This window comes from Halyomorpha halys, unplaced genomic scaffold (assembly GCF_000696795.3).
Source record: "Halyomorpha halys isolate HHAL.00 unplaced genomic scaffold, Hhal_1.1 Scaffold60.1, whole genome shotgun sequence".
Classification (NCBI taxonomy): Eukaryota; Metazoa; Arthropoda; class Insecta; order Hemiptera; family Pentatomidae; genus Halyomorpha; species Halyomorpha halys.
The window spans coordinates 322,752-341,376 of NW_027112396.1; the positions used below are offsets into that span (position 1 = coordinate 322,752).

The window sequence follows — 18,625 nt, forward strand, 5'->3', positions numbered from 1 at the left end:
AGTTTAGCTTTAAATGGTAGTGTATCTGTGGTGGCCTTGAGGATAATGCCAAATATCTTTATTTTTTTAAATTTATAATTAAAAGTTTAATCAAGAAAATATCGATAGGTTTTGAATCTTACCCCAGTTGTTATTATCGGTTTGTCAGGTTTCATTTTCTTCTTTGAAGTAACGTGGTAAATTACTCCTTGATAAAGTAGTCTTCGTAAAACATTTGGCGAGACTTTTTCTTTATGAAATGCTTCCACTTCTGTCAGAAATAAACAGACAAGGAGATGTAATGAAATGTTTATAGTTGACCATAGATTGATATGAAGAGAAAATTATTATATTTTATATTTTTTTAAATATAAGCACTAATAAATAAATTTTTACTTATTTGTGTTCTTCATTGACCACACTCCCAACCATTTCCTCATATACATTTTTTTAAATATTTATATTATATTGTATTATATTTCATCTTATATTAGTATCAACTACTATCTACTTAATTTATTGTTGTTGTTGTTGTCTGGGGCTTAAGGGCGTAAAACCCTGAGGTCATCAACGCCCATAGTTAATTTATTGTTATATATATTTCCAAGTTTGTTTGTTTGTTTACTTTAGAAAATTTTATAATTGGAAGTTTATTTGAGTAACAATGTAGACAAAATGTTGAAAACAACTTATTTTTCATTTTTTAAATCCATTGGTTAGATAAAAAACAGAAATTTCAGTTATCAAAGTAATGCTGCCACAACCTCACATAGAGACTACGTTACACCAATCAACCTGCAGAGCCGTCTTTTTGTTTTTTTATGACCCCTAACCTGGTAATTAATTTTTGACATACAGGGGTAACCAACTTCCCCAACCCTATGGTGGGGGTCAAGTTTTCATTCTATGGGACCGCCACAGAAATGAAAAATTCTACCCTCAGGCCGGATTCGAGCCAGTGCCACCTGCAGTTCTCAGAGATTGCTAAGACCTGCATATCAACCATCTGAGCTATGGACAGCCCCTCTGCAGAACCATCTGGAAGACGAGTATTCCTACATTTTTTTATTATTACATAAATAAATTAATATAGATTACACAAACTTCAGACATTATTATATTTCCCATTTAAAAAATGAATAGGATTATAATAAAGTCAACTGCTTAGGTATTTACTTCACTATCTCTTGGCAAGAAGAGAATTAAGATTTTTGTTTGACAGGATTCACCCATTAGACTATTGTCTTAATATATTTATTTTAGAGAAAACAAGTGAAAATGATAATCTATTTTCATGTTCAGCAATATTTAATCATAGAAAAAAATAGCAAACTTATTATTTAAATTACTTTTATTTTATCGATGTTTAATAAACTTTATTTATATTTTTATTATTAGAATCTATGTTAGTGCAGTTTAAGTAAACACCTTATGCTTTATTTATTTTCTTAGAGATATTACTTCTAAAGAATAATGCTTACAATTAATTTTATGCTGAAATAATGTATTTTTTGTTTCTTTAAAATTTAGTCAATACAGTTTATGGTCATACCTGTTATGTTATCTTTTTAAAGCTGTCTTACAAAAAAAAATTATCAACTTCAAGTTTTTTGATACTTTTCTCTGGCATTATTTTAGATTTTTTAGATAAGTTTAAGAAGTTAATTTTTCCTTTGATTTAGAATAGAAATATTTTTTTTAAGTAGTAAACAAAAACAATCTTTTTGTTTAATGAAGCTATATTGACAATTTGAGCAAATTGAGTTTTCACTAAGATAGTCATTGGCAGTTTTTAATTGGCCTGTCAGAAATTATTTATTGACTCATCAAGAAAATGGCTATGCTTAGCAAATTAAATCATTAACATCAATTAATTCAAACTGGTCATCAAGGCCCGACCGCTGCTTAAACATGCTAATTACCCTTCAATCTTAATCATCTCAATTCAGCAGTTGCTTATCTGAGATGGAATTGCTTACCGAATTCGAGGTACTGGAAGGCTGCTATTCTTAGCTGCGGGGAGATGTATACTGTACGACTTTCAAACTTCTCAGCAAAAACAGTCAAAAAGTCACTGGCCATTTTAGCTCTCTCTCTTTTTCTTTTTGATCGGTTATCCACTATTGAAAAAAAAAATACATTACTGGTATCATGATGGCTTACATGAGGCATTTATTTTCAAAATAGGATAAATCCATTTTTTGTCCAAATACTTTTTAATGTTTTTTTTTCTATTTTATTGGCTGGTAAAATTACTTTCAATATAAACGTTCTAAATACCATAGAAATTGAAGATAGAAATGTTGGTTTCCTATGAAAACACAGGCCAAAAAGGTTATAATTGGAAGAAATCGTTCTCTGGGCTGCCAAAAGCCTAGCCAGTGGCACTTTAAATTTATTCGTACAAACAGATTTATTTAAGAAAAAAAAAGCTGTCTACCAAATTCATGAAGGGAGAAAGGAGCCATAGTATTGATACAAGATGTTTTCAATCTGTTAAAAAAAAAAGCAAAATATGTTTGACTTGAGAAAAAAAATGATATTGGAAAGCCCAGGAGTTCCAGTCGCCCCTTTGAAGATAAAGGATGTGAACCAATACATTACGGACATAGAGTGCAGCGGAATTCTAGAGCTGGGATTTAAAAAAAAATATTTATGCCTAATTACAACATCACTGTAATTGATAGGGATGAGGATAAAGAAAGATATTGTGACATTCAAGAGAATGACTTAGTTTAAATATGTAAAAATCATTATTATGAAAAATTATATATATAAATTATTGATTATACCCCCTGGTTATCTCCTTCATACTAGAATTAAAAATAATTATTTTTAGTAAAAATGACTATTTTTTATGAAAAATCAAAATTGTAAAACTATAATTTTTAATAATATTATAATTGTGAACTCTTTTATTATCATAAATATGCAAATTAATTAAAGAGAGGAGTTATAAATATGCGTATTGTATTTTGTGACTACCCTAATCCCTATCTAATATCTAATCCCTGATATCCTAAATACCCTAATCCCTTCAAAGAGGAGTAATTCCATTTGGATTTTTAGGTTTTCACACAAAAATTTCTTTTTTTTTTTTGAACTTCTTTTAATTCTCATTAATCATAAGGAAAAGAATGCTAGGTTGACCTGGTAAGTATTTTCATATTGAAATAATATTAACAAAGACATTTTTTGTGTCCCCAGAAAAGTTCTAAGATTCGGATTTATCCCAATTTGATGCCTCGGATTATACCTAGGTATTATTTAAATATTGCATTTATTTAAAAAAAAGTAAAGGGTTATTTAAAAAAATAATTACTCCTCAAATAATCTCAATCAAATAACTACTCCTCAAATAATCTCAATCAAATAACTACTCCTCAAATAACTACTCCTCAAATAATCTCAATCAAATAACTACTTTTATTTAGATCTTGAAATAATTATTGTATATTTTAATAATTCATTGAAATAAATAATATAATTTTGAAATAATTATCTGATAATAGCTGTTTCATTATTTACTTATTACTAATTTGAAATACATTATTTCAAAAAAATCAAAATAAATATTTCTGAAATAATAAAAAAAATTAAATCTATACCGCTACAACCTGTGAAAAGTCAGGAGTGTATGTAGTACTTTGTAAGGGAGTACTGTTATTAGATCAACAATTGTGCTAGGGGGTGATTTGGTCGTACTTGACCACCAGAGATTTACCTAATTAAGGGTACCTACTTCATGAGGCTGAATGAACCCCGGCGGGTTTATGAACCCACAGGGCTGACTCACGGCAACAGTGAATCAGAAAACAATTATCTGCCTCAGCCGGGGGGGGGGGGTCCTTGGAGTTAGTAGCACAGTGCTTTACCACTGAGCTACTCACTCCCACATTTATTTTGGAAATTATATTTAAATTCAGAAATTCTGGAAATATCTTAATAATAACTTGGTGCAAGAGAAAGTATTCAGAGTGTAAGAGTGGTGTAGTGTTTGTTACCATTGAAGATCCAAAGACTGGATGAAGGACCATTTACATTGAGATAGTTTACAGAGAAGTACATTATTATGAGATGTATAGAGGAACAGAGATAAGAGTAACAAACAGGTTGCCATAGTATCACTTTTGGACCCATGCCAGCAACTGTCACAGCCACTGCAATGGTGGAAACTCTATAATAGTTGAAATTTACTTCTTTGCCGTGCTGTCACGCTAGTTGACAGTACTTATTACAACAGTGAAGCTACTATCACGTTAAGACCTGCTTACTCATTAAAATTGTAGAGCTACGGCTGTTACTGTCACACCATCTGCCTTGATACAAATAATATGACAGTTGCCATCTTGACAGTTAAATTGACTTATTAAAATGAACTCAAATTAACTTCTTGTTTTCAAAATTATAAATTCAGAAAAAAATGATGTGTTAAAATAATTATTTTATTAATCATGAAATAACTTTATTTAGTTTGGATAACCAATTAGATTTGACTAAAATTATAAAAAAAAATTATTTAAAAAATAACTTGTTTAATAAATGGTATTTGGTCCAGGTCCGGTCAAATAAAACTCAAATAGTAAGTTGCACATTGCAGGGCCTCGTCAGTGCTAAAAAAGATAAAAAAACAGATATGAATTCTGTCTCGTTCATTTTCATTTAATTTTATTCTTATCCCTTTTCATCTCTGAATTTGTACGTTCTTTAATATTTCTTCTCTTTATCTGTTACTATTACCGTTTTCATTTATTGTTTATGACCTTTAATTTTTCTTTTTAAATTTTACGTTTCATTGTATACCCTTGTTATTTTCCACAATTTTTTTTTTTTGTACTTATGTTGAGTGTTTGTATCTTTTTTATCTTTTTCAGCCCTGACGAAGCCCTGCAATGTGGGGCGAAACATTGGCTCATAAAAAATAGTACACCAATTTACTATTTGAGTTTTGTTTGACCGCACCCGGACCAAATACCATTTATTGATACACATGGTCAATCAGCAATCTTCCAATAACTTGTTTAAGTTATTTAATAATTTAAAAAAAAAATACTTCAAATAAAGTTTGCCCAGATCTAGTATAAATTAATGCTTATTATCTTGCTTACCAATACAATCAAATTCGTCAATGATCTCGGCTTGTATCAACTCTTCAATGACATCTTCTAATGTTACTAAACCAATCACTTCAGGTCTTTTCTCGCCGTCTTTCAATGTAGTAACGAAGGCCAAGTGTCCTCTTCTCCCTTGACAATATTTTTGGTTTACTAAAGTTTTATAAAACAGAATAAATTGACAGTTTTCAATTAAAAAATTGATTACCTTCTTTGAACATATTAAAAGCTACATCTAGTGTTGTGTCAGCTGTCATGTGGACAACTTCATGATTGTAAATTTCGACCAAGAGTCTGATCTGAGTCTTATCATCTGGGTCTAATAATGCTAAGTCTCTTGTGAAAATGAGGGCCACTACATTAGACTTCTCTCCTTCATAAATTGGAATTCTGGAATAACCTTTTGACAAAAATAATTACATAATGTCTCTAATTATATTAATGATAAATAATTATATTAGTTTTGTTATTTGTCAAATAATTTTCTGTTTCTCCAAAACTTTACTACTGTTATGTTAATATATAGTCCTTATAGTTTCATTTTTACTATTTATTTTTTTTTTATTTTATGAATTATGGTCTATTTGATGCATTGTATTTTTATATTTAATAAATCTGATTTTTATATGTATGTGATTGGCTCAATGCAACTGTTATATCGTTAGATCCTTTTGTTTTTTAAAAGTGAGAAAAATGTATAATTTTTTTTATTATTAATATGACTAGTTTGATACAGTTATATAAATGAATATATGTATAAATATATATAATTAATTCAGTCGTACACATGAGATCTCAAGACAATTTAGGTTAACTCATTTATGTTTAGTTCAGACAAAACAGTTATTTTAATTCATATCATTAATAACCATCTCTTAGAAAAAAATAAATGATTTTTGAACAATTAATAATGTTAATAAGTTTATTAGTTATATTAATCTCCAATGGCATTTATTCTTAGTTTATAATTGATTTTAATAAAACATAAAATGAAAATAATTATTCACAATTAGAAAAAAAATATTGAATTTACATCCATAAATATATTAAGTAAAAATGTATTTAATTGTGTATAATTGCATCAATATTTAGACCTCTACAAAAAAATAAATAAATAAATAAAATAAATAAGTAGAATAATGCTAATCAAATACAAGATTGGTTAAAAATTTAGTCTGTGACAACAATCAGTCAGTTTTACCTGATTTCATTATTCCTGCAACTGTTTCAAAATCTAAGTAGGAAGTTATTGGTAGCATGTATACATCTTCTAAGGGAGTCATAACATCTTCCACTTTTTTTGTGTTCATTTCTAGTGCTCCAGATATTATAGCAATCTCATCATTCTTAACATGGGAGTATTCACTTGTAAGCTATGAAAATTATTATTGTTTCATAAATCAAAATTTAAAAAAATCAACTTTCTTTCTATAGTAATATTAGCTGATTTAGAAATATAATCATATTTACAATGCTTTTCTGTTGAAATATTTGATGTTTTAATATATTTTGTTAAACATTCACTTAGAACTCTGTTTGATTTCTCCAGACAGAAATGTTTACAATTTGTGAGGAAACAAAAAATTTTTTAAAACATTGTAATATACATTATTCCCAAAATAAATTAATCTATTCTGTTAAAAAATAAAAATGTATAATCTGTTTCTTACTTTTTCCTCAATCTGGTAACAGAACTTGTAGTGGTATGGCATACCATTGGCCTTAGAGTTACTCTTTAAAGTATCCTGAACTAATATTCCAGTAAAATTGATTTTTTCTTTTTGCATCATTGTTAATCGAGATTTCACGATAATAATATATGAGTTTTTATCTTGATGCTCGTTATCTTAAAATATGTGATATCTAATAAAGGAACGTGTATTGATGTATGAAAAATTTATTTTAATCTCTTCATTACATAAAAAAAAATTTAATGATCACCGTGTAATATTTTATTTTATGTTTCTGAAGTAATAAAAAAAATAAAAAGATATATCTAAAATATAATCACAGAGGAGTCAAAATACATTACCTCTCTATTATATTAAAAAGTTTTTATGATCACCATTTAGTATTTTATTTTACTTCGAAGGTGGAGTACTAAAAATAGGTCATAAAAATTGAGTTTAACAGATGAAGAACACATTTCATTACAGTTATACAATTTGAGGAACGAGTAGTACAATTAAATGAACAGTTGTGTAAATTGTAAAATGGGAACAGGAGGTATTAAATTAAATTTAGTCTGGGAGAATCCATCACAAAGCTACTTTTTTTTTTTAATGTCACCACTACAATAATTAGATGTATTTGATTATTTTTTATGATATAAAAAATTACAAGATGGTGGGGGAAAAAAGTTAAAATTATTTTGTTATATTCTTAATTCTTACCTTCAGCAGCTCTTTGAATTTTTCTTTAGTGTACATAGTGACTTCTTCTCCGAGTATGGTATCTAAAAACTTTCCTAATGGATAAGATACTGGTGCTGTGATGATCATTATCATACGAGTAAGCCATATTGTTTTTGCACCCATCATCAAACCAAATCTCGGTACGACAGAACATGGCATCACCTCACACCCTATCACAATAATCAATGTAGAAGTAACTATTGTTATCCAATTGCTCAAGTATTCATCTAGAATAACTGTAAATACTGAGTTGAAAGCTGTAGAACCAAGTAATATAGAACAAAGCAGATAATTTCCCATCTGGCGGACAGGTAAAATTGTTTTAGCATATTTCTTCTCATTTTTTTCTCCTGCGTTTGCTATTACTTTGAGATCTGTTACGTTCAATGACAGCAGACCGAGTGCTAAACCGTTGAACAGCGAAGACAAGAGTATGGCAAATACCATGACCACCATGTTTATCCACATTGGCACTAGCGGGTGCCGCACAAAAAGTTTTAGCCATTGCGCCGTGCCTTGGTGTGTCCAATTTGAGCCCCTTTTCAAGCAGAAGTAAACTGATGTTCTGTGCTCTGATAATATTGGCAGCTCTAAAGATACTTTTGCTATTTCAGGTGATTCTACTGTAATCTAAACATTAATAAAACAAATACTTACATTGTTATGGAAAAAAAATTAAATATTATTATGACTTAAGTTTTAGAAGGTGTGTATCACATAAAATATCGGTTTTGGAGATGGCATAATAGTAAGAATGATTATAATATACCTTTATTAATTTGTAAACTACTTGAAAACTAGTAATTAGAATAGAATTTTACTTTTAAAATCTAATAGTACCTGACCATTCATTTTGGCACTGAAAATTCAAATCCTCTAACACATTGAAAGTTAAATTCTTCAATGTGATGAGATCAATTAACAATTCATAACTTATTTTTAACGTTTTATTATGTAGATCTGTAAAATTGTAATATAGGAGATCTGTATTATTATATTATAATAGATCTGCAAAACTATTTTTTGAAAAGTCAAATATTTGAAAGTAATGTGATTCAATCTATCAATCAAGAATATTTTTCTTTTCTGACTTTGAACTTTCAAGAAGAATCATTGAAATAATTGAAATTTTTGTTATAATGATAGAAAAGCAAATTCCAGGCAGTTAATCTAATAAAAATTTATGTCATAATATTCTTAAATGTTATCTCAAAAACAAGATTTTTCATGTGATACAGTGTCACAAAACTTAGTCAATTTTATAATAGCTAACACTTATAATTAAAAAAAATAAAAAGATTTATAGACAAAACTTTACCTAATGAGTTAAATATTCAAGAATTTTAATTTATTTATGTCATAAATAAATTAAAGTTGCATAAATAAATAAATCAAAAGGCACGAGTAAATAAATCTAAATATGTACCAGATAAATCATAAAATATTAATTGTAGAAAATAAACTATTTAAATATTACAGAGTTGTGATATTTAAATACATTGTTCACTTAAATATTGAATACAAAACTTTTTAAAATGACAATTGATGTGCCATGGGCTATAAACTTTAGTTGTATAAATATTTAAATATAAAATGTATAAAGTTAAATTATAAAAAAATTATTCAACCCATTTGATAGCTCAATTAAGTTAACGGAAATACTGAAATTAAACTTTTCATTCTGGTTCAATTCAAGAGGATCAATTGTGAACAAATAAAATTGATAGCATAATATTTTATCTTTGGAGTTCTATCAACGGGTAGATTCTCCACATGTTTATATCATGTCATTTTATCACTAACAGCAAATTTACTTGTTGTAAATATTTTTTTACTGTTTTAAATAACAATAAATAAATTATAATATATATATTTTATCTAAGAATATTTAATTTTAATTTTGAATGCTTTAGTTATTAATAAATATTTTTACTGAACTATAATTTAGTTTAAAAACTTCCTTGTTACGATGGAAATTTATCAATACAAATATATAATGTATTGTAATCATTAGTCAGGATAAATAACTATCATATAGAGTACTCCAAAATTAAATGTAGAAACAAAACAATTTTTTTTAAATTTAAAATTCTGATATTAGTGCACTTAGTAAAAGAAGAAATAAATCTTTTAAGAGTTTCATTTTGAATGCTATATTCATATTGCTATATAAAGGAGTATTTAAAAGCTATGTTTTTATCAAATTATAGCACCATTCATTTGTTTTACATGATTAACCCTCAATTTTACATTCCAACTTTTTATAAGCAAAATTTATGATTTAATTTTTTTTTTTAATTTCAATTAATTTATGGTCATAGCTGTTAACAAAATGATATTAAAGGATTAAGTGCACAATGGTTATTAACATAAATTCCTTAAAAACTGTTAGTTCTACAATCTTGCTTCAATTTTTAATTTAGATATTTTGAAATTTTATTTTTCTGTACACTTAAAATAATAATGTTTTTGTTACTGTCCCAATATTCATATTATATTTTTTTAAGCATTCCGTAATTTAATGAAAACAAGTAAATTATTTTAGTATTCACAATAAAGATGTATAAGACTTGAGGTTTATGTAGAATGATAAAACTAGAAATCAAAGCTAGTACAAAGTTATTGATAGCTCAATAAAATTTTATGTTTAAATAAGTAAACTTCATTGTAAAAAGTGTTCATTTTAATTACTTACAGGAAAATCATCCTTCATTAAGAAATTACATGTCGAGATGTGGTCTGTTAGACCGATTTCATCACCTTTAACAAAATTTCCAAAAAATCTCAGTTCAATATGACTGCCTTCTTGAAATTCCGGTATAAGATCTTCGACGAAATCCACCCCAGAACTGGACTCGACTCTGAATCCTATTATTTGTCCATTTACTCCATTCCTATCAATTTAATATTAGATTGACGATTTAAAAAAAAAAATTAAAAATATTTTCTTTTACTTACTCGATGTATGACGATACCACCATAAGATAAAAAAACACAAGAGATTTCTCCATAAATAGATTAAAAGAAGTTATTAAATAATTTTTGTACTTGATTAGAAATATTTATAATAAATTATGTTAAAATATAGGTTATAAATTGTCTAAAGGTACATATGCAAGTATATGAATGTTCATATGAGAGACATGTTGATGTAAAAAGCTCTAGAGCCAGACTGAGGCAGGGATGGTGCCCTGAGCACTGGTTGCAAGCTACTGCATCAACTAACAAAGACACCAGTTAAATAAGCCGTTTATTCATGTTCAAAAAGCAGAACCGTACATTTCTCAATTAGGGTTTATTAGTGCTAATCAATAGAGTTCTTCACTCTAAATGACACTCACCACATCAAATGTTTTCAGTGCCTGGCATAAACATTGAAAACATCACTTCAATACAACATAATAATCATTTGTTAATATATTTTTCTTTAAACAATTTTTATAAAATTTAAAACCTCTTAAATAATAAAAACTTAAACAGATCATTGTGAGATTTATATACAAACTTAAATAATACTTACAAATATAAATAAACATTATTTATAAAAATAATACACAAAAAATTAATTTTATTCAAATAAACAAATCGTAATTCACAGTTGTTTTATTTACAACAGCTGAAGTAATCATTAACAATTCATAATAATAGCAGAACATCGTTTATTAATATTTTTAATTCACAATTTTTTATTAAATAAATAAATTTTTATCATGAAAAATATACTTCTGTGTTAGTAGTACTTATCACTAAAAAAATAATATGAGGCATAGAAATTTTAATTTATTTTATATTATTCTTCAGAAGCAGTAACTTAAGAATATCGTTGTAACTATTGTATTTCTTTAAAATTGCTAGTTTTATTTATTTATTTTTTTGCATAATTAAAGATTGTTAATGTATTACTTTTGTACTTTGTTTTATTATAATTTTTATATTTTGTAATACTTTTTATTTTGATTTTTAATGTTAATAGAATCCTAGGTTTGTTTTTGTTTTGTTTTTATTTTTATAAATTAAAAGTTAAATTATAATGAAAGTGTAATTATATAAAAATGTATGTATTCATATTAGCCATGAATCTTCTCAACATATTAAAATACTTTTAATTTTTCAACAATTTTGTGCCTATTAAAACACTATGTTCATCGATAAATGTGTACATACATAATTAACAACATATTTTAGACAGGAAGAAAGGAGGGCAGATTTTATTTTAAAAATGCTAAATATTGATATTTCTTTCTTTTTGTTACTGAATAAAAAATAATTTTGGATATTGTTAAGAACTGTAGAATTTAACATTTTATTCTACAGTATAAAAATAAGTAAACAAAATAAATAATAAAAAGGAGAAACTACAGAATCACTTTAATAATTATCTTTTATTTCTTAAAATGACTTAAGTTTTCCTACCAAAGAATTATAATATGTTTATTTTATCTTACTTTTTGATTTGTCTAAAATTTGAAAGAAATGAACTCTGTATTTAAATATCTGTTTTACGAAAATGCTAAAACTCAGTGAATTTAGTGGACATTATTCATTACATATTTAAGTATACCTGATTTCAAACATTGAAAAATAATAATACAATTTATAATCTAAATCAGTGGTGCTTAGCTTACAAATGATATTAACATTCAAAAATATCAAAGTGATACAGAATATCACAAATATAAACTCATTATTACAATTGGTTCTCAACAATGACACAAAGCTCGACAGCTTTGCAAATCAGCCTTTACAATAACAACCATCAATTATCAAAACAAATGAAATTTAAAATACTACATATGAACAAATCCTATTTTATTCCAACCCAAAACCTTCTGCATTAGAAATTGCTATTATGAGTTTTTCTTTAAGTTTCTCTTTGGTCTCGTATTGAGGAAGAACAAGTTGGTTAAAGCAGGTATGAGCTTCAGGCAAGTTGGCGGGATCTTGGTTAGTTTTGGTGACTTTGAATGTCATCTCGCTCATTCCTCCAACCGGGACTCTATCGGAGCCAGTTGTGAACAAGAGGAATTTCTTCTTCAACTCATCATCCAAAGACATCACAACATCCCAAAAATCTCTAAAAAGAAACAAGTCAAACAGTAGTGGTTAGACATCATTCATAGTTTCAGATCTCATATCATCTTATCTGTACTATTATACAAAGTATTTAGTGTCACAGTTGCTTACAGGAATAATTTTCTAAATAAATATTGACTAACTTAGGTGTCAAAATCAAGCCTACTATTTCTTAATCTGGCACTCTAGGACCTGCTCAGCCATTACTTCTTCCCTGTTAATACTCTTTCCTGAGCAGGGATGTCCTTAAGTATAGAGGAGGGTGTCACAATAATTTGAAAACCCAAAAAGTTGAAAAATACCGGATATGAAAAACTATGAACATTGTGTCAAACCATTATTCAGAGATGTTATTTATCATCAAAATTTCATATTAACACTTATAAGAGAGGTCATTTTTCTAAAAAAGTTAAGGAAAACAGAAAATTCCTGCAGAAACTCTCTAGATCACTAGAAAGTTGGGAAAATTTAGGTTTGTAGTGACACATACCAACTGGTCTATGCTATAATTACTACAGCCACCGCGTTGATGACCTCAGGGTTTTACGCCCTTAAGCCCCAGACAACAACAACTACAGCCACCGAAACCTTTTTGACCCGCCATGACGCAACCTACCAGATAACACGGGAACTACTGGGCGACAAGCAAACTGTGTGCTGTGTATTAATCTTTATACTTTTTATTGTAAATACCTTAATTGTAACATGTAATAACTATATAAGACATTGTAATATATATGAATGTATCAGTTGAATTAATAAAGATTCCAATAGAACCTACTGATCCACTGAAAGCTAACGTCTCACACGTTATACCTCTCGATGGCGTTTAATAGCCTAGAGGCAACAGCAGGCCAAAATTAGAAAGTATTGTTAAACTTTTCTTCATGATTGCATTTATTTGAATAGTAGATAATAACTGTTCTCAATCATTGTCACTATTTAGAGCAGTCTAGTGCTTATAATTTGGAAACGTATATTGCTTTAATATTTCTCAAAGTTTTCTTCACCTTATCCTTCCTCCACCAATAATTCTTTCGTAGTACACGACGGCTAGCTACTCTCCGGGCTTACGTTCTCCTTCGTAACTATAGGACTAGTACCCAGTTGAACGAAATGATCATCCTGCAAGAATCGGCGGCTGGCTACCCTTTGCACCTACTATCATCTTCGCATCCTACAGGAATAGTACCTTGTAGGGCGAGGTTAGCGTCCTTAGAGAACTTACGGCTGACCCCCGAAGTCTCATCCTATGTATTGATCTCATTAACTACCTTACCTAAATGAGCAGACATTATCGAGGCCTTCTGGTCAAGAGTACCTAACAATGTCAGTTGGAGTCAGACCATTTGACACAACCACTACAAGTTTATTAGCCTAAAACGTTATTGCAGCAATGCAGGGACTGATTATCTGAAAAGAAGATACCCAAGGAATCACACAATGTTGAATAAATATTACAATCATTATGAGCTGTCTCATTTTTAAAATTTTTATTTTTAAGTTCGTATTTAGGGTTTTTTTGAAATGACAATAAGAAATATAAATTTTGTTTCAGCCAAGAATACAACAGTTTAACAAAATATAACAAAGGAAGAAAATAGTTGGCCGTGTGAAGTATATTTTAGGAAGATAGTACGAGTGGCGGTCAATAAATGTTTCAAAATAGTAAAAGGAAACTATTTATTGTTAACCGTTTCGCTCTTGTAAGGCTTCGTCAGGGTTGTCAGATTGAAACAAAGATGGCAACTAATCAGTCCTAACCAAGCCCTGCAAACGTTGGTTAACAATAAATAGTTTTCTTTTAATATTTTGATAGCTTTATTGACCGCCACTCGGACTATCTTTCTACAAAGATAACGATGCGATCAGATAAGATCGTACGGTCTTGGCATTTTTCCTTTAGTTATCCATAAAATACTTGATTATTTTGTATTTATACATTATATATTATACTGGAAGATTATTGATTGACCGTGTGTAAAGATGAAAGGAATATGGTCCGGGTGCGGTCAAAAAAGAACAAAAAAATAGTAATGGAAGATTATTGATTGACCGTGTGTAAAGATGAAAGGAATATGGTCCGGGTGCGGTCAAGAAAAACTCAAATAGTAGAACTATACTATTTTAATGAGCCAACGTTTCGCCCCACGTTGCAGGGCTTCTTCAGGGCTATTTTGACGGCAGTCAAAACTAAAATGACCGTGTCATTACCTACATGACCTAAGTCAGGTCATTTTAGTTTTGACTGCCGTCAAAATAGCCCTGAAGAAGCCCTGCAACGTGGGGCGAAACGTTGGCTCATTAAAATAGTATAGTTCTACTATTTGAGTTTTTCTTGACCGCACCCGGACCATATTCCTTTCATCATTATATATTATATATATCATATATTATGCTAACAATAAGAACCGTTTATTTTTTAAAAATATAAACACGCTGCGTAAAGCTAACTCTAAGGAACCGAGTTCGAATTCGGCTGAGCAGAAAATTGTTTGGCTTCTGGAGTCCTCCTGGGGTCCGCCCAACCTCTTAAATTGGGTAAAAATCTGGTGGTCGAGCATGGTTCTGACCAAATCACCTGCTTGCACAACCATTGATCTAGTAACAGTATTTCTTTACAAAGTACTGAATCCCTGACCCTATATGGGTTGTACAGATTTAAATTTAATTTATTCAATTTACACAAAGATGTTGCTGTAGGAGGCCATTTATTTTTACACTGATTCACCGACTTTAATCAAAATCGTCTATGATCTTTCTTTTTTTAATAGAAAATCGATTCTATAAAGTGAACCTTTCGGTAAGACGATTTTATGGAAAAAGTTGCAGTTACACCCCAGACCATATACCCTCCTAAAATATGTAATTTTATTTTTCGAATTCTCAATTTTTCTCGATCCCAATTCTTTTCCTTACTAAATATTCCAGATATAGGTAAGTAGAATTAAAGATTCTTTGAAAATAATTCTTACACTATCAATGATTGTTCAGGTTTGTAGCCGTCATATTCTGTAACTTTGCGAAGTTCGTTGAGGTCTAATGCTGGGGATCCACAGACCAGCATTTCTACTTCCTCTGGTCTCAGCATCTGTAAGTTGATAATGTTATTTTTTTTTCCTCTTAAATAATAATAATAATGTATTTAAAAATATATTGTTATTATAAACAACAATACAATTAAGGCGTTGGAAGCGCAAACGCTGTGAAATCCGAGATAGAAGGCTCTGAACTGTTCGTATATAGCGGTGTTGAGAACCCAGTCCAGGTAGAGGCTGACATATTCGTGCCTATTATCGTTCGTTACTGGAACGTGTTCTCCAGAAGGCTTCAGCATAAATGTCTTCATCTCCCCGTATTCTTCCAACGAGACCTGCAATGAATGAAGAAATGAGTTTTTTCTAAAAAATCTTCTTTTTGTTTATTTCTTACTAAAGCAAAGTAGGCTAAACAATAAATATTCCAGATTGCGTAAGCATTCCCAATTCAGAAATAACTGGAGTAATTTTAATCCCTAAGATAAATTTAAAATATATATTCTTATTTATTCCATAAATTAAGATTACAATAATAATAAAAATAATATTTATTTATTCTTCACCAATAATAAATTTTTAGAATAATAATAAATTAACAAAAGGTTCAATTTTGCGGTAAAGGAGTAATACAAAAATTAGAAATAATATTTATAATACAATAATAATAAAAATTCTGAAAATAATGTGTAGGTAGATATCTATTTTGTTTATTTAATTTTTTTTAATGCTGACCTGATAATTTCAGTTTTGGGATGAATAGTAACAGTTAATAAAGTATGTTAAATAATTTTAATACCAGTGATGCGGCAAGAGGCGCTGGGATCTTTTGAGCTCTGCTCTACCCCTCTCACGTGGGGGATAGTGTGGGCTCAGGGATCTCAGGTCGATTGTGTAAATATTGTATGTTAGAGAGTAAATATGACTTGTGATTATATTTATGTTTTCATACACATAGTGTGATTATGTTCATTTTGTTTATTCTTCTGTTTGTATATATTTTAGGAGATTTTTTTTCATTCATCACTATTACCTATTGCCTACAACTGTGTGACAGATTGTAATATCTATCAATAAATAAAAGTATTTTATTCCTCAATAAAACCTATTTTTGCAAATGGACGAAGATCACTTAAGGAATGATTTGTCGAATATTGCTTTACTCTGAGCCATTTTTTTTTACGGTCATTTGCGTATATATAGTAAGAGGAAATATTGTAATCGTGAACAATTTCGAAGGGAATGCGCGTTTAGAGGATTCCTCCTCCTCAGGCGATGACACCAAGTTTCGTAAAATGATCTGTGTGAATAGTCTAGCTCAAAAACAAAAAGTCCCAAGAAACTGAAATTATATATTTAAGGCGGGTATATACGAGAAGTCTGGGGTGTGTGACTTTTTCGATAAAATCGACTGACCGAAAGTATAAAGAATCGATTTTTCACATATTTTTCGATTTTCTCAAAAACGGCCCAAACGATTTTGATTGAACTCGAACATCTTACATAATTAATCATTATCAGTCAAATCATAACTAATCATCATACATTATTAACTGTAATAAAAAATGTACAATTATGAACTATGAAAGAATTGGATAATTGAATAAAGAAGCAAATGGAGAAATATAGAAAGCAGTTTAAATTGGAAAATCGGAGACAGCCAATCTTATTCGATCTCTACTGACCGTATCACAGTAAAATAGTAATGAAAATTTATTGTTTGAGGTTTTCGCCTTCTAGGATGGTAAGTGAATGCTGTGCGCTACGCTTACCGCACCAAATATTTGTAAATCGATTACATTTATTCGATTATATCGATTTTAGAAAGACAGTCAATCTTATTCGATCTCTACAGACCGTATCACAGTAAAATAGTAATGAAAATTTATTGTTTGAGGTTCTCGCCTTCTAGGATGGTAAGTGAATGCTGTGCGCTACGGGTACCGCACCAAATATTTGTAAATCTATTACATTTATTCGATTATATCGATTTTAGAAACAGGACTGGATAATCGAGTCGAGGAATATGGCAAAAGTGCTTGTGATGTAAGGAAAGTAATTCTACTTCAGTTTTTCAAAAAAATTAAAAAAAGAAGAATCCATTTGAAATCACAAATCAATTCATCAACCATTTTAATCTAGACATAGCCATAGAACAATCAAACATTTAGAAGAGGATTAAAGTTTTAACAAACTGAAAACAATACCTGGAAATTCATGCACATATCTTCTTCGACGTTGCCTTCGTACGCAAGGAGCTCCTTCAGTCCTTTTGCAACGTCCTTGAAAAAAAAAAAAGGAGAAGAAATTTAAAACTATATAATTTATAACTTATTTCGAATTTATGTACATCGGTTTAACGAACCGGCAATATTTCGGCAAGATCGTCAATGGTAGGATTCCTGACGACACCTACTCCACTAGTGTCGACCGGAGGGACTACTGGCGGCGACAGCAGCTTCCTGTAGCATATCGATGGGAAGTGCAAGTCCAGGATGATCGAGTTGTACACGGCCAGTCCCATCAGCACTCCTGCAATCATGTAGGCAGTTTAAAGAATCTCTTTGGCGATTTATCCTGACCGAGAATCTTTCAGTTTGTTACATTGAGTGTACTCAATGTATGTGACCGTTTTTGGCTTAGTAACGCAGCAGTAATATCGGTTTGACATTTTTGGTTAATTTAATTTTTAATCTTTGTACAACAAAATGTCTAAAAGAAAGATTGTATTTCGTGAGCAGCTTGGTAATGAAATTTTTTTTTTTAATAATTTATTTATTGATATTTACAACTGTATACACATATATACAACAAGCAAATTTGCTGTAGGTGACATAGTGGCATGATAAAAACATGTGGAGAATCTACCCACTGATAGAACTCCAATAACATTTCTAGAGGAGAAGATCTCGAGGCCAACTTCTTTTCAGACGCCTAGGAGGATTATTAGGTAATGAAGGAGAAGCCAGGTTAGAAACAAGTGGATTTGGGTGGTTGAGAAGTTTATTAT

The 18,625-nt window shown here is 29.5% G+C and overlaps 2 protein-coding genes across 5 annotated transcripts in view; both read right to left on the reverse strand.

Annotated features, from left to right (window-relative positions):
* Nucleotides 1–10,681, reverse strand: part of LOC106692552 (unextended protein) — a 19,329-nt gene extending 8,648 nt beyond the window's left edge. For all 3 annotated transcript variants that reach the window (XM_014438557.3, XM_014438558.3, XM_014438559.3), the window contains exons 1-8: nt 10,466–10,681; nt 10,203–10,401; nt 7,487–8,137; nt 6,295–6,466; nt 5,302–5,493; nt 5,088–5,225; nt 1,959–2,099; nt 123–250 (exon numbers count right to left, since the gene is read on the reverse strand). In XM_014438557.3, the coding sequence (XP_014294043.1) occupies nt 123–250; nt 1,959–2,099; nt 5,088–5,225; nt 5,302–5,493; nt 6,295–6,466; nt 7,487–8,137; nt 10,203–10,401; nt 10,466–10,518 (1,674 nt within the window). In that variant the 5' untranslated portion in view covers nt 10,519–10,681. The remainder of the gene's footprint in view (nt 1–122; nt 251–1,958; nt 2,100–5,087; nt 5,226–5,301; nt 5,494–6,294; nt 6,467–7,486; nt 8,138–10,202; nt 10,402–10,465) is intronic.
* Nucleotides 10,682–10,740: 59 nt separating this feature from the next.
* LOC106692555 (probable E3 ubiquitin-protein ligase HECTD2) overlaps nt 10,741–18,625 on the reverse strand; it is a 124,901-nt gene continuing 117,016 nt past the window's right edge. For both annotated transcript variants that reach the window (XM_024359870.2, XM_067050270.1), the window contains 5 exons: nt 17,981–18,147; nt 17,823–17,897; nt 15,759–15,953; nt 15,556–15,671; nt 10,741–12,581 (listed from right to left, as the gene is read on the reverse strand). In XM_024359870.2, the coding sequence (XP_024215638.1) occupies nt 12,317–12,581; nt 15,556–15,671; nt 15,759–15,953; nt 17,823–17,897; nt 17,981–18,147 (818 nt within the window). In that variant the 3' untranslated portion in view covers nt 10,741–12,316. The remainder of the gene's footprint in view (nt 12,582–15,555; nt 15,672–15,758; nt 15,954–17,822; nt 17,898–17,980; nt 18,148–18,625) is intronic.